Below are 24,413 nucleotides of genomic sequence, written 5' to 3' on the forward strand. Positions count from 1 at the left end.
GATTTGGAGGAGAGTTATCTCAACAGAGGTGACAGTGCCAAGAAGGGTTCTCTCCAGAAAACGTAGAGTTGAACAAGGACTAAGCTGGCATTGGAGAACTTGCAGGAGACCAAGGGAGCCATCAGGAAAGCAACAGCAGATGGAGGTCACGTCCTTCTGTGACCTTGCAGACAGGCAGTCATAGACCACCCAGGATTAGCCCTTATTGGACACAAAAGGAAATTCACAGTCTCTTAGATATGGGTAAAAGGAGAATACCCCAGTCTCAGCAAGAATGTCAGTCTCAAAGCCAGATTTCATGGCCTGGGTGCCAGGACTTCCTGAGGAGCAGAATGAGGGCCTTGATGGTCGAAAGAGGTGTTATGGGCTCTTGGGACTTGGTGTGCGAAAGGCAATAAGCCTATAGTTCGTGGGGTGGGGGGGCTCCTCTGCCTCCCTGTGGGCTCCGGAGACCACCGAAGACCAGCTGCATCCCCCTGACTGCATCCTTTCAGCATGTGCCACCCTTGGGGAAAGCCACCTGTGAACTATGTCAGGATGGTTGTTCTCATTTCCCCCAAAATTTGGAGCCCACTCTGAGGTCTGGCACAGCTCAGAGCTCTAGGGTAACCAACTCTCCCTGATCACCTGGAACTTTGCCAGTTTTAGTTCTCAAAGTCCCATATTCCAGGAAACCCCTAATCCCCTAGCAAACTGGATAGCTGGTTACTCCACTGGGAGCTCAGACCTCCTACTTGACTAGTGAGTTTTGAGGTCACAGGGACCATCCTAAGTTGTGGGACAGAGGGCCTCTGGACTCCTGCAAGAGTCTGCACTCTCCTACCTCTGTCCTGTGCCTGAGGAGTGTGATCATGAAATAGAAAGTGAAAAACATGGTGACAAGTGGAGAGAGAGGGAAGAAGAAAGAAAAAAAGCTTCATATTTTACTACATTTTTTCCTTTTAATAGTGATGGTGTCTCACTATGTTGCTCAGGCTGGTCTCAACCTCCCGGGCTCAAGTGATGCTCCTGCCTCAGCCTGCCTAAGTAGCTAAGACCACAGATGCACACCACCATGCCTGGCTAATTTTTATTTATTATTACTATTTATTTTATTTATTTATTTATTTATTTTATTTTTGAGATGGAGTCTCGCTCTGTCACCCAGGCTGGAGTGCAATGGTACCACCTCGGCTCCCTGCAACCTCCACCTCCCAGGTTCAAGCGATTCTCCTGCCTCAGCCTCCCAAGCAGCTGGGACTACAGGCACACACCACCACGCCCAGCTAATTTCTGTATTTTTAGTAGAGACAGGGTTTCACCATGTTGACCAGGATGGTCTCGATCTCTTGACTTCGTGATCCACCCACCTCGGCCTCGGCTTCCCAAAGTGCTGGGATTACAGGCGTGAGCCACAGTGCCTGGCCTAATTTTTTTTTTTTTTTTTGAGACAGTTTTGCTCTTGTTGCCCAGGCTGGAGTGCAATGGCACCATCTCGCCTCACCACAACCTCCGCCTCCTTGGGTCAAGCAATTCTCCTGCCTCGGCCTCCCCAGTAGCTGGGATTACAGGCATGCGCCACCACACTTGGCTAATTTTGTATTTTTAGTAGAGATGGGGTTTCTCCACGTTGGTCAGGCTGGTCTCGAACTCCCGACCTCAGGTGCTCCGCCCACCTCAGCCTCCCAAAGTGCTGGGATTACAGGCATGAGCCACCATGCCCGGCCTATTATTAGTATTTTGTAGAGACAGGGTATCCCTGTGTTGTTCAGGCTGGTCTTGAATTGCTGGGCTCAAGTGATCTTCCCACCTTGCCCTCCCAAAGTGTTGGGATTACAGGCATGAGCCACCACCCCTGGTGTCCTCTATACTTTTTTTTTTTGGTCTTTTTTTTTTTACAATTTTTATTTTTATTTTTAAAAATTATTTGTAGAGACGAGGTCTTGCTATATTGCCCAGGCTGGTCTCAAACTCTTGGGCTCAAGCAATCTGCCCACCTTGGCCTCCCAAAGTGCTGGAATTACAGGCATGAACCACCGTGCTTGGCCCTCATATACTTTTTTTTTTTTTGAGACAGGGTCGCACTCTGTCACCCAGGCTGGAGGGCAGTGGCATGGTCTTGGCTCACTGCAACCTCCACCTCCGAGTTCAAGCGATTCTCCCGCCTCAGCCCCCTGAGTAGCTGGAACTACGAGTGCGTGCCATCACACCCAGCTAATTTTATTTTTAGTAGAGATGGGGTTTCACTACATTGGCCAGGCTGGTCTCTGACTCCTGACGTCGTAATCTGCCCTCCTCGGCCTCCCAAAGTGCTGGGATTACAGGCGTGAGCCACCGCGCCTGGCCTTGGCCCTTATATACTTTTATAGTTCCATTTTTTTCACTTTGAAATCTTTGGCCCACTTGGCATTTATCTTGGTGTATGGTGAGTGAACCGTGATTGTAACACTGCACTCCAGCCTGGACAACAGAGGGAAACCTTGTCTCAAAATATAGATAGATATGGCCAGGCGCGGTGGATCATGCCTGTAATCCCAGCACTTTGGGAGGCCGAGGCAGGCGGATCACGAGGTCAGGAGATGGAGACCATCCTGGCTAACACGGTGAAACCCCGTCTCTACTAAAAATATAAAAAATCAGTCCGGTGTGTTGGCACGCACCTGTAGTCCCAGCTACTTGGGAGGCTGACGCAGGAGAGTCGCTTAAACACGGGAGGCGGAGGTTGCAGTGAGCTGAGATAGCGCCACTGCACTCCAGCCCGGGCGACAGTGCGAGACTCCGTCTCAGAAAAAAGAATAGATAGATAGATAGATAGATAGATAGATAGATAGATAGACAGACAGACAGACAGACAGGCCAGGCGCAGTGGCTCACGCCTATAATCTCAGCACTTTGGGAGTCCGAGGTGGGTGGCTGCCATATTGCACTTCACAGGGTAATAGAATGGAGATGACAATGACACGGTGGAGATTGGGGTAAAGTGAAATGAGGGAAACACTTGCTGAGAGGTTAAAAAAAAAATAAGGGGGCACCAAAAGACTCAGCAATCCAGATAAATGGCTTGATTATCTTATAATCGAGATAAGATATATTGCATTGAACTATTATTTATTTTGATTACTGAAGGGTTCTGGAGGATCACCCCCTGAAATTCGAACCTAGAGGATTGACCTCACCCTAATCCTGGCCGTGGCTAATAATAACGCCCATCTCTTAAGGCTGTCGAGTGAACTAAAAGAGATAATAATGCACGTAGAGCCCTCGGACCCGAGGCTGGCATTGGGAAAGGCACAGTTTATATTTTTTGACCTGGTTGTTCACCAGGCAATCCCTGCCATCCGGCTTTCCATCCTGCAGGGGGAGCATGACTGACTGAGTGTCACTATCGGATCTATGATACCTTCTTGCTTTTCTGAAATCAAATAAAAGAGCCATAAACTCTCATCTCAACTGTTGTGTTAGGAAGGAGGACGGCAATGGTAAATGCTGACGCTACAGGCGCAGTCTGTGCCTCAGAGAGAAAATTTATCCCAACCTTGCTGGGGGCCTTGACGCCCATCTTCCTCCAGAGCACCCCGACAGTCACCCCGCCCTCTGGTGTCCTCCCACCCCGAGCCCGATCTTCCCCCTTCACGCCTGCCCCGGGCCAATAGCCTCCTAACTGCGTCCTCTCTGATTGCGTGTGTCGTGCTCATTACGCCCTATCCGTCGTTTCTTCGCTCCACAAACGTTTACTGAGCGCCTTCAACTTGCCAGGCACTAATTAGACTAGCGCAGGGAAACGGGGATAAGTACTGATGAGGGTCCCAGCCCTCAGCGATCGGATTTCAGAGGGGGAGATAAAGGATTGCCCAGAAGGGTGGTGAGTGGAGTAGTTGATATAAACAACGGGGTGCGATGAAATACACAGGAGGGCTGCTAATCACATATGGGGTGGGTGCCGAGGGCCCTTAATTAAGGGAGGCTTCCTGGACGGGTGACACCCAAGCGGAGTCCTGACGACCCGCGTCAGAAGTAGCCAGGCGAGGAGGAGGGGAAAGGAATCCACGTCCCGAGCAGAGAAGCAGCTTTCCCTACACAGCACAGGACACGGTCCGCGCACAGAAGCCGCAGGAGACGCAGGCACAGGGGCTGGGGAGAATCCTTGCTGGGCCCTCGCCGTCCATGCGCCGCCTCCCTCTGCCCGGTGTCTGGTGTCAGCCTCCTGCCTGGCAGAGGAACTCCAGCCCCTGCTCCCCGAAGCTCCTCCAGGCCTTCTGCTTCCCTGACTCGGAATGGGCCGGTTGTCCAGTGGGTACGAGGCTGGTCTCCCCGCCCACTGGTGACGACGTAAAGATCCAGCGCAGCCTGGTTTCCCCTTGTGATGATATCTTGCGACTCGTCTTTCTCCAGGAAAACAGGGACCGCTCTCCGCCTACAGGTCTCTTCCACAGACCTATCTTGTTTTCATCCCCTGTCTCTTTTGGTTCAGTCTTTTCGCTCATACAAACAAGGAAGTCGCCCCTAGCCCAGCCGCGGCTCCTTAGCTGGAGGCGGGCCCGGGCGTGGAGTCAACCGCGGTGGCCACGCCTCCTGGGAAAGGGCAGGGCATGCAAATTCGAAATGAAAGCCCGGAAACCCCGGAACTAGAACTGGTGTAAGATTTCTCTTGGTTTTTGTGTTGTTGTTGTTGTTTTGTTGTTGTTTTGAGACAGAGTCTCGCTCTGTCGCCCAAGCTGGAGTGCAGTGGCGCGATCTCGGTTCACTGCAACCTCCGCCTCCCGGGTTCAAGTGATTCTCCTGCCCAGCCTCCCTAGTAGCTGGGATTACAGGCGCGCGACACCACGCCTGACTAATTTTTGTTTGTTTGTTTGTTTGTTTTTTTAGATGGAGTCTCACTCTGTCGCCCAGGCTGGAGTGTAGTAGCGCAATCTTGGCTCACTGCAACCTCGGACTCCCAGGTTCAAGAGATTCTCCTGCATCAGCCTCCCAAGTAGCTGGGACTACAGGCACGTGCCACCACGCCCGGCTAATTTTTGTATTTTTAGTAGAGACGGGGTTTCTCCGTGTTATCCAGAATGGTCTCGATCTCCTGACCTCGTGATCCACCTGCCTCGGCCTCCTAAAGTGCTGGGATTACAGGCGTGAGTCACCGCGCCCGGCACGCCCGGCTAATTTTTTTGTATTTTTAGTAGAGATGGGGTTTCACCGTGTTCCCCAGGCTGGTCTCGAGCTCCTTAGTCGAGACGGGATTTCTCCGTGTTTGCCAGAATGGTCTCGATCTCCTGACCTTGTGATCCACCCGCCTCGGCCTCCCAAAGTGCTAGGATTACTGGCGTGAGCCACTGCGCCCGGCAGATTTTTCTTTTAAAACGTGGAGAATAAGAAATCAGCCCGAGTGTGTAATGGCGTCAATATTGGTGTGGACGAGACAAAGTGAATGAGGCAAGGAGCGAGGCTGGGGCTCTCACCGCGTCTTGAATGTGGATGAGAGTGGGACGGTGATGGCAGGGAGGAAGGCGACGACATCGCTTCTCGTCCTTTTGGCTAAGATCAAGTGTAGTATCTGTTCTTATCAGTTTAATATCTGATACGTCCTCTATCAGAGGACAATTATATTAGATAGATTTTTGGAGCAGGGAGATGAAATAGGAGCTTGCTCTGTCCACTCCACGCGTCGACCTGGTATTGCAGTACCTCCAGGAATGGGGCTCCCTCTCCTGGGCTACAACCTGTTTGCAAGGTTAGAAAGAAAAGACTGCGCCGGGTAGTTTAGGATAGTTGGTAGGTTTTCTTACTCCTTTAAGTATCATAAGGTTCATGATTTATGGAGAGTATCCTAGGACCCAAAACAAGAATATTCATTTCCAAGTAGGGAACATGTTCGACTTTACTTGGAGGGCTTTAAATCTCAGCTTGGCTGTGGAGGGGTGATGACCTTTCAAAGGGATGGATTCCAGTGGTGTGTTGCCCAGGCTGGACTTCAACTTACTCTTTTTGTTTGTTTGTTTGTTTTTTGTTTTTGAGATGGAGTTTAGCTCTTGGTACCCAGGCTGGAGTGCAACGGCACCATCTCGGCTCACTGCAACCTCTACCTCCCGAGTTCAGGCAATGCTCCTGCCTCAGCCTCCCGAGTATCTGGGATTACAGGCACCCGCCACCATGCCCAGCTAATTTTTGTATTTTTAGTAGAAACGGGGTTTCACCATGTTGGCCAGGCTGGTCTCGAACTCCTGACCTCAGGTGATCCACCTGCCTGGGCCTCCCAGAGTGCTGGGATTACAGGTGTGACCAACTACGCCCAGCTGAACTTCCTCTTCAGCCCGTGGAGTAGTTCTACTTTAAGGCAGGCACCAATGTACTGGCTACAAACTTCCTTTTTTCCCCAGGAAAAATCGAGGCACAAGTAGTTTAAGTTACCGAGGAATGCACAGGAGCAGAACTCGAGTCCAAGCATCGTGGCTCCACCCTTCATGCTTGATGCTTTTTTAGGCTCCGTTCTAGGTATGTGTATCCTTTACGGGGTCAGCCACCGGCAGTTGCCTTGCAACCATGATGACAAATCTCTCCCAGCTCTTTTGGGTCTCATCGCTGTATCTATAAATTGCATCCCAGCATAAAGATCGGAATGTGTCTTTTGCTGACCCAATCTCTCACCCTTTCCAAACTCCAGAAATCTTGTCTGGCCTTGGCAAAACTACCCGCTGCTTCTTTCTCTAAAGGCTATCTTCAGTCCGGGCACTGTGGCTCATGCCTGTAATCCCAGCACTTTGGGAGGCCCAGGTGGGAGGACGGCTTGAGCCCAGAAGGCCACAGTGAGGTGAGATCACGCCATTACACTCCAGCCTAGGCGGCAAAGCCAGAGCCCCATCTCGAAACAAACGAATGAACAAACAAAGCACAAAAGAAACAGCCTAGGCAAGGTAGTGAAGCCCTGTTCAGGGTGACGAATATCTGTACAACAGCTATTTCAGAGGCTGAGGCAGGAGGATCAATTGAGTCTGGGAGGTGGATGCTCCAGTGAGCCGTGATTGCACCACTGCACTCCAGCCTTGGTGACAGAGCCAGACCCTGTCTCAAATAAATAAAAATTAAAATTAAAGGAAAGAAAGCGTGGAAGCAGAAGTGGGTCCCATTGAACTTCAAGCCTTCAAGCTACAGCTGTGGCTGGACAGGTTGAACTAGCAGGCAGGAGCAGTCACCATCTTGGCAGGGATTAATGGCCCTGAACCATCATCAGGAAGAGGGAGTAGTGCTCTTATGCAGGGAGGGCAGGTGGAATATATGTGAACTCTGGTGATCTGTTTGGGTGCCACGTGTTACTCCCAGGTCCACCTGTGACATGAATGGACAAGTGCAGGAACCCTGACTTGAGAAAGATGTGGCCTCGAGGGGTTTAGACTTTTCAGGAATGAGAGTTTGGGTCACGGTAGCCAGGGAAACCACCAGGATTAACAGAGTTGATAGCTGAGAAGGAGGGGGGATTTGGAGGGGAGAGGACAGGAGGCACTGGTTGAGTACCAGGGGCAGCCTTGTGACCAAATGCACCAAGAGGGGCTGTTGTTTGACTCACTAACTTTCTGTAGCTCTATGCAGTACAAAAGAGCAGGAGATGAAAGAATGGCAAGTAGATTGGGAGCCGGAAAATAACTGGAATGAACCCACACATTCCTGATTGACATTGACAGTAATATACAGGTACAGGCAGGCAGAGGCGTTTTCTCTTCAACTGATTTTGAAATCATTCTCTCTGTTAGAGTACACAGCTATCTGAAGGTACACAGTGACCATCAACATTTACCAAGCTTTGGGCAAATGTTAAGTGTCATTGTTGTTGGTTTAATTTGATATTGTTCTCTATTAAATAATGTGCACAAAAAATTTCTGGATTTTTATTAAAAGAGCATCTCCTGTGCTACATGCAAATATACAATCTGAGAAATTCTGACCCTGGCTATTAAAGTATAAAAAGGTTTCCTTGTCTCAGAACAATGTTAGAACAGACATCAACTCACTGCTTCTAGAAGAGCAGCCACTCCTTGATTTCAAAAACTCAATAAACAGTCTCAGTTGTTGTTTAGTATCATTAGGAAGACCACTATTTTGACAGAGGTTTCTAGATCATGTCACAATGACATCAGATATCAAAGAAATGTGTAACAGGTTTGGTTATATGCAATGGCTACCCTCAACCCCCCAACTTCCTGTCCAGTCAAATTCCCTCTGACCTGCTGTCTGCATCTGCCTCTCCAGAAACAGGGCAGACACAGGATTGTCAAACGTGCTTGCTTCCACGCTCTCCCCCTAATGGTGACATGGACTCTGTTCTCAATAAGCACCTCCCACCCCGCCCAAAGGTCCCTACCACCTCTCCCTGGCTCTGGGTCCACTTCTCTGTACCTTGGACATGGGCATAACATGTTGCCCATGAGGCACAGGATGAGTAGCAGGGGCAGCCCTGTGACCAGCTGCAGCAAGAGGGAGTGCTATTTGGCTCACGACCCTTATGCAGCTCTATGCAGTACAAAAGAGCAGGGGAGAGAAGAATGGCAAGTGGAAGGGGAGGCAGAAAATAACCAGAACAAATGCACATATATGATCGTGGCCTTGGGTTTTCATTTCCTTGTGAGGGCTCCCGTGTCATGTAAAACTTACATTGACAGCTTTCATGATAGCTTTCCTCCTGCTAATCTATGTCAGTTTGAGTCTCAGGCCCAGCAAGGACCCTAAGGAGATAGAGGTAAAGTTTTGCCTCCCCTACACAGTCATTGCCCACTCCCACCCTCATCTTGAGTTAACCACTGATCTACTTTATGTCTAGAGTTCCCGTTCCTGGCATTTCATATGAAGGGAATTACACTGTATGTGGTCTTTTGTGTCTGACTGATGTCTTTCTCTGAGCATAATGTTTCTGAGGCTCATCCCCATTGTGACATGTGCCATTATGTTGTACCATTATGTTTTTATTCCTGAATATCACATTTTGTTTATCCGTTCACCCACTGATGGACGTTTGAGTAGTTTTCAGTTCAAAGCTATTCGAATAATGCTGCTCTAAACATTTGCCTCTAAGTCTTTATAAGGACATATGTTGTCATTTCTCTCGGCCTGCCTGCTCGTTACACATTGGTGTTCCTGCGATTCTGAAACATGTACTCCTCTTCTCTTACACAAAGTAGTATCTCCGTGTCATCTCTCCCAGTCCATGGCTACTGGGGACCACCTGTATACCTCACCCTGATCATAGAAACAGAAGTCCAGTCTCTCTATGTTTTCAAAGGCCTCCAAGATTTTCAACTCTTTCTCTTTTTCTTTCTTTTTCTTTTTCTTTCTTTTTTTCTTTCTTTCTCTCGCTCTCTCTCTCCCTCTCTCTCTCTCTCCCTCTCTCTCTCTCTCTCCCTCTCTCTCTCTCTCTCCCTCTCTCTCTCTCTTTTTTTTTTCAAGTCTCGCTCTGTGGCCCATGGTGGAGGGCAGTGGCATGACCATGGCTCACAACCTCGACCTCCCCAGCTCAAGTGACCCTCCACCTCAGCCTCCTGAGTAGCTGGGACTACAGGAGCATGCCACCATGCCTAGTTTCATATGTGCTTGCTTCCATCCTCTGCCCCTAATGGTGCCACGTACTCTGTTCTCAATAAGCACCCCTGGCCCATGGGGCTTTAGACTTAGCCTTGCTCACACGGATTTGCCATCTCCCTTCAGGCCTTTCTGCCTCAACTTGCTGATTCTGTATTTTATAACCCCAGAAAGTGTTCTAAGACCCACTCAGCCACCAGCGTAGACATCTGGAGTTATAACTGTATCACTTGTTATCCAAATCCATGTGGTCCCCAAGTTTCAGATATTGGTAGTGAGAATTGAGGTCTCAAAAAACATATTTGCTTCTTCTCTCTCCCTCAGCCTCCCTCCTTCAGTCATCAAGTCCCAGAGCAGAATGCTTCCCAAACTCTGATGTGCATGTGCATTCTGGGGGAACCTTGTTAACATGCAGGTTCTGACGCAATAGGTCTGGAGCCAGTGATTCTGCACTTCTAACCCACCCCCAGATGATATCAATGGTGCTGGTTTGGGGACCACACTGTGAGCAGCAAGACTGTAGCAAGATGCTCCATTTCTACTAAATATCTTTTTTTTAAAGGGGCATATGGGCTTGGCGCAATGGCTCATGCCTGCAATCCCAGCACTTTGGGAGGCCGAGGGGGGAGGATCACTTGAGGAGGAGTTTGAGACCACCCATGGCAACATAGGTAGACCTCATCTCTACCAAAAAAAAAAAAAAAAATTAACAAAAATTAGCCAGGTGGCTGGGTGTGGTGGCTCACACTTGTAATCCCAGAATTTTGGAAGGCCAAGGCAGGTGGATCACTTGAGGTCAGGAGTTCAAGACTAGCCTGGCCAACATGGTGAAACCCTGTCTCTACTAAAACCACAAAAATTACCTGGATGCGCACGCCTGTAGTGCCAGCTACTTGGGAGGTTGAGGCAAGAGAATCGCTTGAACCCGAGAGGCAGAGGTTGCAGTGAGCTGAGATTGTGTCACTGCACTCCAGCCTGGGTGACAGAGCAAGACTTCGTCTCAAAAAAAATTAGCCAGTTGTGGTGATGCGCGCCTGTGGTCCCAGCTACTTGGGAGGATGAGGCAGGAGGATTGCTTGAGCCTGGGAGGTCAAGACTGCAGTGAGCCGTGATCTCTTCACTGCATTCCAGCCAGGATGGCAAAGTGAGACTGTGTATCAAAAAAACAAAAAAACAGCCGGGTGCAGTGGCTCATGCCTGTAATCCCAGCACTTTGGGAGGCCGAGGCAGGCAGATCACATGAGGTCGGGAGTTCGAGACCAGCCTGACCAACATGGAGAAACCTCGTCTCTACTAAAAATACAAAATTAGCCAGGCGTGGTGGCACATGCCTGTAATCCCAGCTACTAGGGAGGCTGAGGCAGGAGAATCGCTTGAACTCAGGAGGCGAAGGTTGTGGTGAGCCGAGATCGTGCCATTGCACTCCAGCCTGGGCAACAAGAGCGAAATTCCGCCCCCCCCCCCAAAAAAAAAAACAGAAACAAAAAAAGGAGCCATATGGAACACTAACTTTGCTGGCTGCTGCAGCCAAACAATCTCCCTTCCCCCACCAAGGCCACACAGATTGGCACAGTTCTGTTTCTGTTGCTATAAGTGAAAGTTTTTGGTTGGTAACTGTGAAGAGGCCCAGGCGGGAGAGAAAAGAATGGTGGGGCTGGGCAGGGGGCGGGGGTGGTGGAAGGAGTCAGAGAGGAGGCAAAGGAAAATAGGGAAACAAATGGTATCTCTCTCCAAGCAGATCTCTTCAACTACCTGTGAAAACTGATGTGATGAAAAGGGGAATTTGAAGGAGCCATTCCAGAAGACAGGGCGAAAACTGAAGTGCAATCAGGGCCAAGAAAAACAGAAATAGCAGGACCTGGAGTTGCATAGGTTGAATAGTTGAATAGGCTGCTCTCCTCAGCTGGCAGGAAACCTGGCAGCCCTGGTGCCCAAGGACTGAAAACCTTAGAAGCACCTGGAGTTGGCAGCCTTGGCATGGTCAGGTTGGCACCTCTGGAGGTGCCCAGGCTTCCCTGGCAGCATTGTGAGCAGTGGATGGTGTTGAAGGGCAGCCAGAGGAGGAATGGAACACATGCTCCTTGCTAACCACACGGACAAGGCCACGTTCACAGGTACACAAAGGTAGGTATACAAAGGTAGGTACACAATCAATCAAAAGTTTAAAAAACAGCCATGATACCAGAAGGCTCTTTCGTTTAAAAGAAAGTTTCAGAAATAGACCTAAGTATATATGAGGCCTTTATTACATGATAAAAGTGGCATCTCAGACTGATGAAAAGGTGGGCTGCTCCATATATGATGCTGAGGCAACTGGTTAGCCATCTTAAAAAAACAAAAGTTGGATGTGTAACTGAAATCATAGACTAGAACAAGTAGGTTAGGGATGCAAATACAAAGGATCAACAATTCAAAAAGGCCAATGGGGAAAGGATCTGAGCAGTCAGCTCATAGAAAAGAAAATAGAAGATCTTAAGCATGCAAAAAGGTACACCCCCTTACTGGTATAAGAGATTCCACCACTTTTTTTTCTTTTTCTTTTTCTTTTTTGAGACAGAGTCTGGCTCTGTCACCCAGGCTGGAATGCAATGGCATGATCCCAGCTCACTGTAACCTCTGCCTACTGGACTCAAGTTATCCTCCCACCTCAGCCTCACAAGTAGCTGGGATGACAAGCCTGAACCACCATGCCCAGCTAGTTTTTGTATTTTTTGTAGAGACAGGGTTTTGCCAATGTTGCCCAGGCCGATCTCAAACTTCTGTGCTCAAGTGATCTGCCTGTCTCAGCCTCCCATGTGAGCCATGGCGCCAGGCTGGAGGGCAATGGCAAGATCTCGGCTCACCACAACCTCTGCCCCCCAGGTGTTAGAAACAAGTGTTTGGTGCTGCAAAGAAAAACCACCACTTAAACAAAGAATTTCTCAGCAAGGCACATTTACTTCTACAGAAGGGTACAGCTTGCGTCTGACTGATCCCAAGAGCACACCAAGTGGGGTAGAGCAGGGGTTTTTATCCCTAACACAGTTTCTGTTTCTGTGTCCTTTCCCCATTTGCTGGAGTTGGACAGCACAGTCTAAGCTGACCCAATTGACTAGTGCTTGAAATTGAATAAGGCCAATTAGGCAGGAAGGGAGAGGCTGTCCATTACCAACTAGGCGGGAAGGGTTGTTTACCAAGTAAGAGGTTTGCTAGTTACCCATTAAACAGAGAAACAAGTGCTCGTTCCTGATTAAGCAGGAAGGGCTGTGTATAGAGCAAGAAAGACCAAGGAAGCTTTGAAGAGGAACTTACTGTTTCTGGCAATTTTCCCCCTCCTGACTTTATAGTTCGTCCTCTTCAAATTCCTCTAATATATTTTGGCTTTGTTGCTCCTCTTGGTTGTCTAGAAGTAGGAGTTTATCTGAGTAGGGTGGGGGAGAATGGAGAGGGGTTTGGTAAGAGCTGTTTCTATAAGCCTTTGCACAAATGCACAAATGCAAGGTATGACACAACCTACAAGAATGAGTACACTGGTAATAATTGCAAGGGAGGTAAAGATTGAGGTCATGAGTCCCTTCCATTTCCAAACCATTTTTCCATGAGACCAGAGAAGGGGTGTTCAAGCGATTCTCCTGCCTCAGCCTCCCTAGTAGCTGGGATTATAGGCATGCGCCACCACACCTGGCTAATTTTGTATTTTTAGTAGAGACGGGGTTTCTCCATGTTGGTGTCAGGCTGGTCTCGAACTCCCGATCTCAGGTGATCCACCTGCCTCGGCCTCCCAAAGTGCTGGGATTACAGGCATGAGTCATCTGCCCAACTTGCTAAAAGATCTAATCCCAGCTACTCGGGGGGCTGAGGCAGGAGACTACCCCGAACCTTGGAGGTGGAGGTTGCCGTGCGCCAAGATTGTGCCATTGCACTCCAGCACTCCAGCCTTGGCAACAGAGCGAGTCTCCGTTTAAAAAAAAAAATTAAAAAAAAAAATTTTTTTTTTGGTAGAAACTGGGTCTTGCTCTGTTGCCTAAGCTGCTTAACCTCCATCTCAAGGTTTCCTTCTGTAGGTAACCTTTGCGAGTTTGTAATGAGGAGAGCACTTAGCACACAGCCTAGGCCAAACAGTAAATGCTTCCTATTGTATTGTCCGCAGGCAACGCAGTTGCTCAGGTGCTTCGGTATCACAGCCAAGACCCCTTCGGGGGAAGCTAGTCGGATACTGGGACCCACATTCCAGACTACTGAGCCGCGGTCGCGCCCTCGGCTCCGTTTCTGCTCCCTCCACCCCACGAGGTAGGCAGTGGTGTTTCCACTTCCCAGCTGTGGAAACTGAGAGTCCAGAGGTTAAGTAGTTTGTCCCCAGTCCCCACCGACCCACCGACAGGGCAGGGAGAGGGGCGGGGCTGTGACTCCCAGGGCGGCAGCCCCCTCAGGGCGCGATCTCGCAGTCGCAGTCGGACTTCTCTCTGCGGCCCCGGGAAGTCCCCCCCACAGTGGGGGACAGGGGGCTCATGGGCTCCGCTTTCGCCTCCGACCCAGCCAGACCGCTGAAGCTCCGCTCTTCACAGTAATGGCTTTCCTCAAAAGAGCTCGGACCACTCTCCTCCAACTTCCTTCCGCAGACACCTCGTGACGCCCACGCCCATTTCGCTTGGTCACTGTCTTGACCCCGGGTGGGTCCATCAGCTCATTGTAAACTAATTTTTGTATTTTTAGTAGAGACAGTGTTTCACCATGTTGGCCAGGCTGGCCTAGAACTCCTGTCCTCAGGTGATCCGCCCTCCTTGGCTTCCCAAAGTGGACAAGGACAGCAGCTCTTTTTGAAAGGAGATACAGGCCGGGTGCGGTGGCTCACGCCTGTAATCCCAGCACCTTGGGAGGCTGAAGCAGGTGGATCACCTGAGGTCAGGAGTTTGAGACCAGCCTGACCAAAATGGAGAAACCCTGTCTCTACTAAAAATACAAAATTAGCCAGGCGTGGTGGCACATGCCTGTAATCTCAGCTACTCAGGAGGCTGAGGCAGGAGAATCGCTTGAACTCAGAAGGCGGAGGTTGCGGTGAGCCGAGATCGCGCCATTGCACTCCAGCCTGGGCAACGAGAGTGAAACTCTGTCTCAAAAATAAAATAAAATAAAATAAAACAGAAAGAAAGAAAGGAGATACAGTATGCCCCATGAGATGCTGAAAGGGACTCACCTCTTTTGAAATTAACCTAAGCATTTAAAGCCGTGGCTCTGTTTGAAATGGAATGATTAGGAGAAAATGCATTCTTGAAGAAATACACAGCAGTGCCGGCCAAATAAATGCTGTATGTGGAATGGACTGGGAGAAGGCCATGTCCATCTTGATGTGAGGACTTTTAATGCCTTGATCGTACTTGCCTGTATTATTCTATGTTGTCAATGTGTCCTCTAATACCAGGTCCTCCATGATAAGTTGCTCCCGATCCAGAAGTATTGCCCCAGCTGCAAAGAGCCCTGATTCTCAAATGTGGTCATGATCATGGTTACTGGTTGGTCCATAACAAGAAAGTTAAAAAAAAAAAAAAAAGACATTGTCAGACTCTTTATTCTATTTGCTGAAGTGGCCTTCTTTTTATAGGACGGGGGTGGAAGGCCACCTTCGATGGGTGCATCCTCCACGATGACCTGCTAACAAAGGTGCATGGATTTCAGAGTCTGATTGGCCTACAACAGCATTTGGCTTGTGGAGACAGTGGTTCCCTGATGAAAAACTGCCATGATGTAAGGAAGAGCCTGTCAGAGCGAGGCTGGGGTGCTGCGTGTTGGGGAGGTGGAGGTGTGGCTTCCCGGGAGAAGCTCCACCCGCTGGCTGAGTCTGGCACGTGAACCAGTCTGTGAGGGGATGGATGTGGGTGTAATGGGGGCAATTACAGTAGGAAGGAGCCCACGTGGAGCCTGCATTCTCTGGGACAGGCTAAGGCCCAGATCCTACCTTCCCAGGTGGCTGGATGGGTCGTAGATGTACGAACCGGTCCCCTCATTTTCTGATTGCCCTGTGCTTAACGTTTCTGTACCTTTACTGAGGCTCTTTCCTCCAACTCCAGTGCCCAGAACCCCCTTCTCCTGAACATGAATGCCTGTCCATGGAAGTTCGAGTCTCTGTCTCTCACCCAGGCTGGAGTGCAGTGATGCAATCTCAACTCACTGCAACCTCTGCCTCCCAGGTTCAAGTGATTCTTGTGCCTCAGCCTCTGGAGTATCTAGGATCACAGGTGCGTGCCACCATGTCTGGCTAATTTTTTGTATTTATAGTAGAGATGGGTTTCGACATATTGGCCAGGCTGGTCTTGATCTCCTGGCCTCAAAGTGATCTACCCACCTGGGCCTCCCAAATTGCTGGGATTACAGTTGTGAGCCACCACACCCAGCCTGTCCCTGAAATTCTAATGAAATGTGCGATAAAGTTGTTTTGTTTTTCTTTTTGTTTTCCCTTCTTGGCAAAGCCTGGTGTTTCTATTTTAGTGGATTTGCCTGGCACTGAGGACTGCTATGGTGGTCTTCAGAGGCTCCTGGTATTGACTGCTTGTGAAACCGCTTTTGCAAAATTATGACTGAGACAGTGAAAGAGATCTAACTTAACCGACCCAATCTTGCTTCTAACCTCCAAATTGTCCTTATTCATTCCTGAGCATAGCCTGAACTAACTTTGGGAGAAGCTTAGTTTATATTTTATTTTATAGTTTAAAACAAAGATGTTAACAGCCCTTTCCCAAGGCAGACTTCCTTCTTGCCTGGGGACTAGGTTGCCTTTGGAGGACTAACATTAACCACGAGATTAGAAATTATGGGCTGGGCCTCGTGGCTCACCCCTGTAATCCCAGCACTTTGGGAGGCCACCGCAGGTAGATCACCTGAGGTCAGGAGTTCAAGACCAGCCTGGCCAACGTGGTGAAACCCCATCTCTACTGAAGAATACAAAAATTAGCCGGGTATGGTGGCACATGCCTATACTGCCAGCTACTTGGGAAGCTGAGGTGGGAGGATCGCTTGAACCTGGGAGGCGGCGTGGAGGTTGCAGTGAGCCAGGATCTTGCCACTGCACTCCAGCTTGGGCGACAGAGTGAGACTCTGTCTCAAAAAAAAAAAAAAAAAAGTTTAGAAATTATGCTTTAGGAGTCATGCAGCTGGAGGCTACAAGATTCTGACCCTCCCTAAACTGCTCCTAAGATCAGTGCTTGAGATATTTTGCAGACCCTGCACTTGATGGATCAGCTGGCACCACCCAGACTGATTAACTGGCTCATGTGATCTTGTGGTCCCCACCCAGGAACTTAATCAGCACAAGGAGACAGCTTCAACTCCCTATGATTTCATCCCTGACCAATCAGCACTCCTGGGCTCACTGGCTTCCCCCTACCCACCAAGTTGTCCTTAAAAAGTCTGCTCCCCAAATGCTCGGGTAGACTGATTTGGGTAATAATAAAACTCCGGTCTCCCACACAGCCAGCCCTGCGTGAATTACTCTTTCTTTTTTGAGATGGAGTTTCACTTTCGTTGCCCAGGCTGGAGTGCAATGGCAGGATCTTGGCTCACAGCATCCTCCGCCTCTCAGGTTCAAGCGATTCTCCTGCCTCAGCCTCCCCAATAGCTGGGATTATAGGCACGTGCCACCACGCCCGGCTGATTTTTGGTATTTTTAGTAGAGACAGGGTTTCACTGTGTTGGCCAGGTTGGTCTCAAACTCCTGACCTTAGGTGATTCACCTGCCTTGGCCTCCCAAAGTGCTGGGATTACAGGTGTGAGCCACTGCGCCCAGCCAAATTACTCTTTCTCTATTGCAATTCCCCTGTTCTGATGAATCAGCTCTGTTTAGGCAGCACGCAAGGCGAACCCCTTGGGCATTATACTTGGACAGAGGTGACATCCCCCAGGTAGTGAGTGCAAAGAACTAATGCTGCAGCTGTCTTCCATGTATCTGCCACTCACTGTAGAATGACCCTGAAGTTCTGCATTTCTGCTCTGTGTGGGTCAGGCACAAGAAGCTTCATCTCTTATCCCGTGTCTGATTCCTGAAACCTTGCTCATTTTCCTGCTGTCCTCCCTATTCCCAACCTGCTTTCTTCTTTCGCTTTATCCTCCACTAAGGACATTGATTGCTTTCCTTTCTCTGTTGGTTCTCCCCACCCCTCATTCCATTGTGCCTTGTACCCATACCGCCCACTACCTCCCTTTATTGCTGTCATCTGTCCTGGTGGCCAGTCACACTCATGCCAACACTTACTTATTCCTTGAAGGTTTTAGCTCCTGGCTCACTTTCCAACATAACTCCTGTCATCAATTGACACCCAGTTCCCCAGTTCCTTGACCTAGGCCTTACCTACCCCAGCCACTCACTTCCCTGGTCTAAGTCTAGATCTTGTCATTGCTGATGCCATAACGCCATCCACCATCCACTTCCAGGGTCACACTCTCCAATCACCTTCTACCACCCCTCCCTCTGTTACTCTGTGGTACGTGTTACTCCACTCCCCCACTGCCCATCCCCTTTCATGTTTCTTTCCTCTTTAATTCTTACACCTCTTTTTTTTTTTTTTTTTTTTTTTTGAGAGAGTCTCAATCTGTCACCCAGGCTGCAGTGCAGTGGCACAATCCTCTCACTGCAACCTCCGCCTCTCAGATTCAAGCGATTCTCCTGCCTCAGCCTCCTGAGTAGCTGGGATTATAGGCATGCACCACCATGCCCGGCTAATTTTTGTATTTTTAGTAGAGACACAGTTTCACTATGTTGGCCAGGCTGGTCTCAAACTCCTGACCTCATGATCCGCCCGCCTCGGCCTCCCAAAGTGCTGGGATTAAGGCATAAGCCACCGTGCCTGGCCTCTTGAAGACTCCTAAGTCATTTTTGGGAATCAATGAATTAACTACAGAAGATTTCCCAGGATGATGAAATAGCAAATCATTTCAAGATGCAGAAGAAGTAAGACCGCTAAGATCCCACAATATGTCTTGGATTTTGGGAAAGAGAAAAGCAGAACCAGAAGTGGGTCTGGGATTCACAGCCAGGCCATACCCCATGTCCTGGCTAATAGGATCGACTGCTGCTACTTTAGCCAGTTACGGCTTTGGCCTTCCTCTACTCTTCCCTCCTTCTTGGTGAAATTTGTTAAGATCCTCAATCATAGAATTACCCCCACTTCCTGAGAGCATCCCAGAGAAAGGACTCCTGAAACCACCTAACACGTGCCCAAATCCTATAATAAACCATCCCTGACACCCTCTTACTTATTTGCCCCACAGTTCCCCGTGGCATGCAAAACGTTCTCCCTCAAAGCTAACTCATGTCATGACAGGTGTGTTCCTGGTGGCCTTTGGCTGGATGGTGCTGACAGGTTATAAGAGGGCCTACCAATAGATCTATATGGTCATTGCAAGACATAATGAGTTTTATTCTGTTTAAAAAGGGAAGAAAACAGTAGAGCATGGTGGCTCACGCATGTAATCCCAGCACTTTGGGAGGTAGAGGTGGGCAGATCACTTGATGTCAGGCGTTTGAGGCCAGTCTGGCCAACATGGTGAAATCCCGTCTCTATTGGAAATGTTGCAGGATTCAGGAGGACGAGAGAGACCTCAGGTTGAAACTAGAATCTTTATTGAGTGCACTCAGGCCCAGCTGACTCAACGTCCAAAAGACTGGGCCCGGAACAAAGACAGCATCTGACTTTTATACATACTTCACAGAAGGTGGTGGGCTAGGTTGAAGCAAGCTTACAGTGGTGTGAAAAGCAGCGATACAGAGGCAGGACAAAGACAGGATTGCACATGACTGTTGCCAAGTAACCCAGATGTCCGTTATCTAGGTTTGTCTGGGCATGGGCTTATCCTATAACCTTCACTATGGTGCCCAGGCAGCTGTAGTTCAGGCCTACTCAGGCTTCTCATGACCTTCGTTGTACTTCTTAGATAAAACAGAATATTTGAAGTCACTGGTTACATGTAGGCGGAAACCTACCCAGGTGCTGAGGCAAGAGACTGAGGGCACAACCTCTTCCAATATAGTAAAGAAAATAGTTAGAATAAGAAAAGTTATATTAGAAGTAGGATATAGAGCTGGATGCGGTGGCTCCCAGCACTTTGGGAGGCCAAGGTGGGCGGATCACGAGGTCAGGAGATTGAGACCATCCTGGCTAACAGGGTGAAACCCTGTCTCTACTAAAAATACAAAAACAAAAAATTAGCTAGGCATGGTGGCAGGCGCCTGTAGTCCCAGCTACTCAGGAGGCTGAGGCGAGAGAATGGTATGAATCCAGGAGGTGGAGCTTGCAGTGAGCTGAGATCGCGCCACTGCACTCCAGCCTGGGAGACAGAGTGAAACTCCATGTCAAAAAAAAAAAAAAAAAAGAAAAAGAAATAGGATATAGAGATGATTATATATGGATATTATCAATCATTAGTTTTTAGTATTAATCTCTGTATTATTATTATAACCGAGGAAAGACCAGCCAATACAGAGTCAGGAGCTGAAGGGACATTGTGAGAAGTGAGCAGAAGATAAGAGTGAAAGTCCTCTGTCACATCCTGATAAAGGCCGCTTGAGGACACCTTGGTCTAGCGGTAGAACCAGTGCCTGGGAAGGCACCCGTTACTTAGCAGACCTTGGTCTTGTGGTAGCGTCAGTGCTTGGGAAGGCAACCGTTACTTAGCGGACCGGGAAAGGGAGTTTCCCTTTCCTTGGGGGAAGTTAGAGAACACTCTGCTCCACCAGCTCTAGTGGGAGGTCTGACATTATCCAGCCCTGCTCGCAGTCATCCGGAGGACTAAACCCCTCCCTGTGGTGCTGTGCTTCAGTGGTCACGCTCCTTTCCACTTTCATGTTCTGCCTGTACACCTGGTTCCTCTTTTAAGTTCCTAGAAGATAGCAGTAGCAGAATTAGTGAAAGTATTAAAGTCTTTGATCTCTCTGATAAGTGCATAGAAAAAATGCTGACATATGCGGTCCTCTCTCTGCTTCTGCTACCACAAAAAAGACCCCCATGTGATTTGCTTGACCTTATCAATCACTTGGGATGACTCACTCTCCTTACCCTGCCCCCTTGCCTTGTATACAATAAATAGCAGCACGTTCAGGCATTCGGGGCCACTACTGGACTCCGTGCATTGATGGTAGTGGCCCCCTGGGCCCAGCTGTCTTTCCTACTATCTCTTAGTCTCGTGTCTTATTTTTCTACCGTCTCTCGTCTCTGCACACGAAGAGAACAACCCGCAAGGCCCAGTAGGGCTGGACCCTACAGTTACAGAGAACAGGAATCTATAAACTCATTCCATAAAACAAAGGAAAATTTGTTTTTCTTCTCCTTATGTTGAGGGATTGCTGAGAGAGTCTCCAGAGCACATTAGATAATATTATCAAGACTTTTCCTGGGTCTGGGCTGTGCCCGTTGCTGCCTCTGGGACAAGTCGGCCTAATACACGAAAATTTATTTCTCTTTCTTTTTAATTTTATTTTTCTTTAATTTCCCACCTTAAAACCACAAAAATTAGCCGGGCATGGCGGTGCATGCCTGTAATCCCAGCCACTTGGGAGGCTGAGGTGGGAGAATCGCTTGAACCCTGGAGGCAGAGGCTGCAGTGAGTCAAGATCGTGCCACTGCATTTCAGCCTGAGCAACAGAGTAAGACTCCATCTCAAAAAAAAAAGGGCGGGGGAGAGGGGGGGAAGAAAGAAACTTATTTATTTCATTGGAAGACCTGTAAAAGAACAAAGGTCATGAAATATCAGTATGTACATCTAGAATTGCTCCAAAAAGAAACGGAAATGAATGGGGGCTCGGGGTGGGAAGAAGAATGGATTAGTCAGCTATAACTTTGGGTCCAAGGGTATAGTGGGGGTTAACTTTGCAATCACTGACTCAGGTGAGCCTCTTAGTGTTGAGAAGTGAAATCATCCTGTTTCCCTAATGTATAGATCTTACATTTTCCAGACAGCTGATTCTCACTTTCTTCTTCAACCTCCAAAGAACCTCAGCTGACTACCTTGCTTTCTATGTCCCCAGAGGAATAGAAACAATCAGAGGAAACTTCCATGAGTTCCCAGGACACATCCACCCACCTCCTCCACGTGTAACCACCACCTCTACCTTCCCCTCTGGTGCTGTGGATGAGCCATCCGTGCTCCTGGCAAAGGCCCACCTGCCACTTGGGCACAGGAACCCATCCATCCCTCCTTACCTCTGGCAACTCTCCCTCTCTCTCTCCTGCATCCTTCATATTCTCTGGGTTGTATTCTCTTCCAGCCCCCACCCCCTGCCCACCTCCAGCATGTAAAAGTGCTGTTATTGTTTCCACTTTAAAACAAACCCTAAAAATAAGTAAATAAAATAAACCCTACCTTGACCCCACTTCACTCTATAGTTACCATCTCATTTCCCTTCTTTTAACAGGAAAACTCCTCCAAACACTTGTCTATATTTGTCCCTGTCATTCTCTCTCTCTCTCCCCCCTCTCTATTTTTTATTTTATTTTATTTTATTTTATTTTATTTTATTTTATTTATTTATTTGAGACGGAGTCTCACTCTGTCACCCAGGCTGGAGTGCAGTGGCATAATCTTGGCTCACTGGAACCCCTACCTCTTGCGTTAAAGCAATTCTCCTGCCTCAACCACCTGAGTAGCTGGGATTACAGGCGCCCACCACCTCGCTGGGCTAATTTTTGAATTTGTAATTGAGATGGGGTTTCACCATGGTAGCCAGGCTGGTCTCAAACTCCTGACCTCAAGCGATCTGCCCACCTCCGTCTCTCAAAGTGCTGGGATTAGAGGTGTGAGCCACCACGCCTGGCCTATTTATTTTTTTGAGACAGAGTCTCCCTCTGTTGTCCAAGCTAGAGTGCAGTGATACCATCTCGGCTCACTGCCACCTCTGCCTCCCAGGTTCAAGCGACTCTCCTGCCTCAGCCTCCCTAGTAGCTGGGATTACAGCCATGCACCACCACACCTGGCTAATTTTTGTATTTTTAGTAGAGATGGGGTTTCACCACGTTGGCCAGGGTGGTCTTGAGCTCCTGACCTCAGGTGATCTGCCCGCTTCAGCCTCTCAAAGTGCTGGGATTACGGGCATGAGCTGCTGTGCCCAGCCTCAATTATTTTAATCTTTGAATAACTTCGGACTTGCAGAAAAGTTAAAAGACTTACATGGAGAACTTCTCTACCCTCTTCCCCATCCCCGCAAGGTACACAGTTGGTAAAGCGAGAAGTCTGGGGTTCAGTGACACACTTCTTAACTCCCAAGTTCGTGCTCTTTCTTCTCTCTCTCTCTCTCTCTCTGTTGTCTCTCCCTCCCTCCTTCACTCCCTCTCTCTCCCCTTGATGGCCACATTTACTTTATAATTTTCTCTCTCACTCTTTCTCTGTCTCACTCTCTCTTACACAACACACACACTCATAAGAAGACACCTATATACATTTTTTTCCTGAACCATTGGTAAGTAATTTGCACACAGGATGTCCCTTCACCCCCCAGTCCACCAATACTTCGGTGTGTTTCCTAAGAACAAAGGCCTTCTGGAAGTTTCACATTAATTCCATACTGGATCTACAGTCCGAGTTCAGATTTCACCAATTGTCCCAATAAAGTCCTTTAGGTTTTTCTGGCCCAGGATCACTTGTCACTTTTGGTTGTCAGGTCTCTTTAAGTCTCCTTCAGCCTTATGTGTTGTCGACCTTTTTTTTTTGAGACAGAGTCTCACTCTGTTCCCCAGGCTGGAGTGCAGAGTGGTGCTATCTTAGCTCACTGCAACCTCTGCCTCCCGGGTTCAAGAGATTCTCCTGCCTCAGCCTCCCAAGTAGCTGGGATTACAGGCCCCTGCCACCACACCAGAGTAATTTTTGTATTTTTAGTCGAGATAGGGTTTCACCACATTGGTCAGGCTGGTCTTGAACTCCTGACATCAAATGATCCGCTCGCCTCGGCTTCCCAAAGTGCTGAAATTACAGGCGTGAGCCACTGCGCCTGGCAGACTTTTTTTTTTTTTTTTTTTTTTTTTTTTGAGACGTAGTTTCGCTTTTGTCGCCCAAGCTGAATGTGGCAGTCGCTCTGGCCAAACCCTTGGGGTCACCCTCCACTCCTTTCTCTCACCCCTCATCCCAACTGTCCGCAAAGGCCATCAGCTCTGCTTTCAAAGTACACCCAGAATCTGGCCACTCCTCAGCCCCCGCAGTGCCCCCATCCTGGCCCAAGTCCTCGCGCTCTCTTTCCTGGGAGTGTGCTATGGTCTCCTCGCCGGTCTTCCGGTTTCTCGGCTCTGGCCCCCTGTGGCTTGTCTGAGCTCTCGCGTTCACAGGGAAGTAGTGGTCGCGCTCACTGTGCTACCGCCCTCCCTCTGCGCGCCCCCTCCGGGGGCAGGGAGCCCACGAGGCCCAGCCCGATCCTACCCCCTCCTGGGTCACCTCCCGGACCCCCGCTCCTCCCGCCCAGCCCCCCGCCCCGTGCCGCCCCAGCCACTCGGTCCTCCGGGCCCACCCCAGGGCGTCGGAACTGGTGGTTCCCTCGGCGGTTCCAGGCCCCTCTCCTCCTTCCCGGGCAGAAGCAGCTTCGCAGCGCCACTCACTGAGCGGAGATTACCAGGGCCCGTTTCCCAAGGCTCCGCCCAGCCCTCGAACCTGTAGGAGCGAGCGCTCCCTCGCCTCAACGAAAACTCGCCGGTCGAGACGGTTGAGAAATGGCTAGAGGGACGGAGACCTAAGTGCCTGTTTCTGTGTGGTCAACTATACAAAATATGTAATTACATGTCTATAACATATAATAAAGTAAGTCCAGACCGGGCACGGTGGCTCATGCCTGTAATCCCAGCACTTTGGGAGGCCAAGGCGGGCGGATCACGAGGTCAGGAGTTCCAGACCAGTCTGGCCAACATAGTGAAACCCCGTCTCTACTAAAAATACAA

The 24,413-nt window shown here is 49.2% G+C and overlaps 1 protein-coding gene, 1 long non-coding RNA gene and 1 other non-coding gene across 5 annotated transcripts; 2 read left to right on the forward strand and 1 right to left on the reverse strand.

The window, feature by feature from the left end:
- Positions 1-4,005: 4,005 nt before the first annotated feature.
- Positions 4,006-21,867, forward strand: LOC740665 (uncharacterized). Of its 3 annotated transcripts, XM_063799593.1 has the most exons (6): positions 4,161-4,399; positions 4,846-4,967; positions 11,273-11,658; positions 13,664-13,803; positions 15,113-15,255; positions 21,452-21,867. In XM_063799593.1, exons 3-6 carry the CDS (start codon positions 11,600-11,602, stop codon positions 21,497-21,499), a joined length of 390 nt encoding a protein of 129 aa, XP_063655663.1. In that variant the 5' UTR covers positions 4,161-4,399; positions 4,846-4,967; positions 11,273-11,599; the 3' UTR covers positions 21,500-21,867. The 3 variants fall into 3 exon arrangements, with proteins under 3 accessions (XP_016787221.1, XP_063655662.1, XP_063655663.1); XM_016931732.4 differs by lacking the exon at positions 4,846-4,967 and having other exon boundaries at positions 4,006-4,615; positions 21,452-21,830; XM_063799592.1 differs by lacking the exons at positions 4,846-4,967; positions 21,452-21,867 and having other exon boundaries at positions 4,006-4,615; positions 15,113-16,603.
- LOC112206202 (U2 spliceosomal RNA) lies at positions 5,486-5,677 on the forward strand. The gene has a single exon (XR_002940395.1). It is a non-coding gene; the product is annotated as a U2 spliceosomal RNA (small nuclear RNA).
- Positions 19,102-24,106, reverse strand: LOC129137752 (uncharacterized). Its single transcript, XR_008540527.2, has 2 exons — positions 23,990-24,106; positions 19,102-20,379 (listed from the first exon to the last, which is right to left on the reverse strand). It is a non-coding gene; the product is annotated as an uncharacterized LOC129137752 (long non-coding RNA).
- Between the last annotated feature and the right edge of the window lie 307 nt (positions 24,107-24,413).

The sequence above is a fragment of the Pan troglodytes genome, chromosome 19 (assembly GCF_028858775.2).
Source record: "Pan troglodytes isolate AG18354 chromosome 19, NHGRI_mPanTro3-v2.0_pri, whole genome shotgun sequence".
Lineage (NCBI taxonomy): Eukaryota > Metazoa > Chordata > Mammalia > Primates > Hominidae > Pan > Pan troglodytes.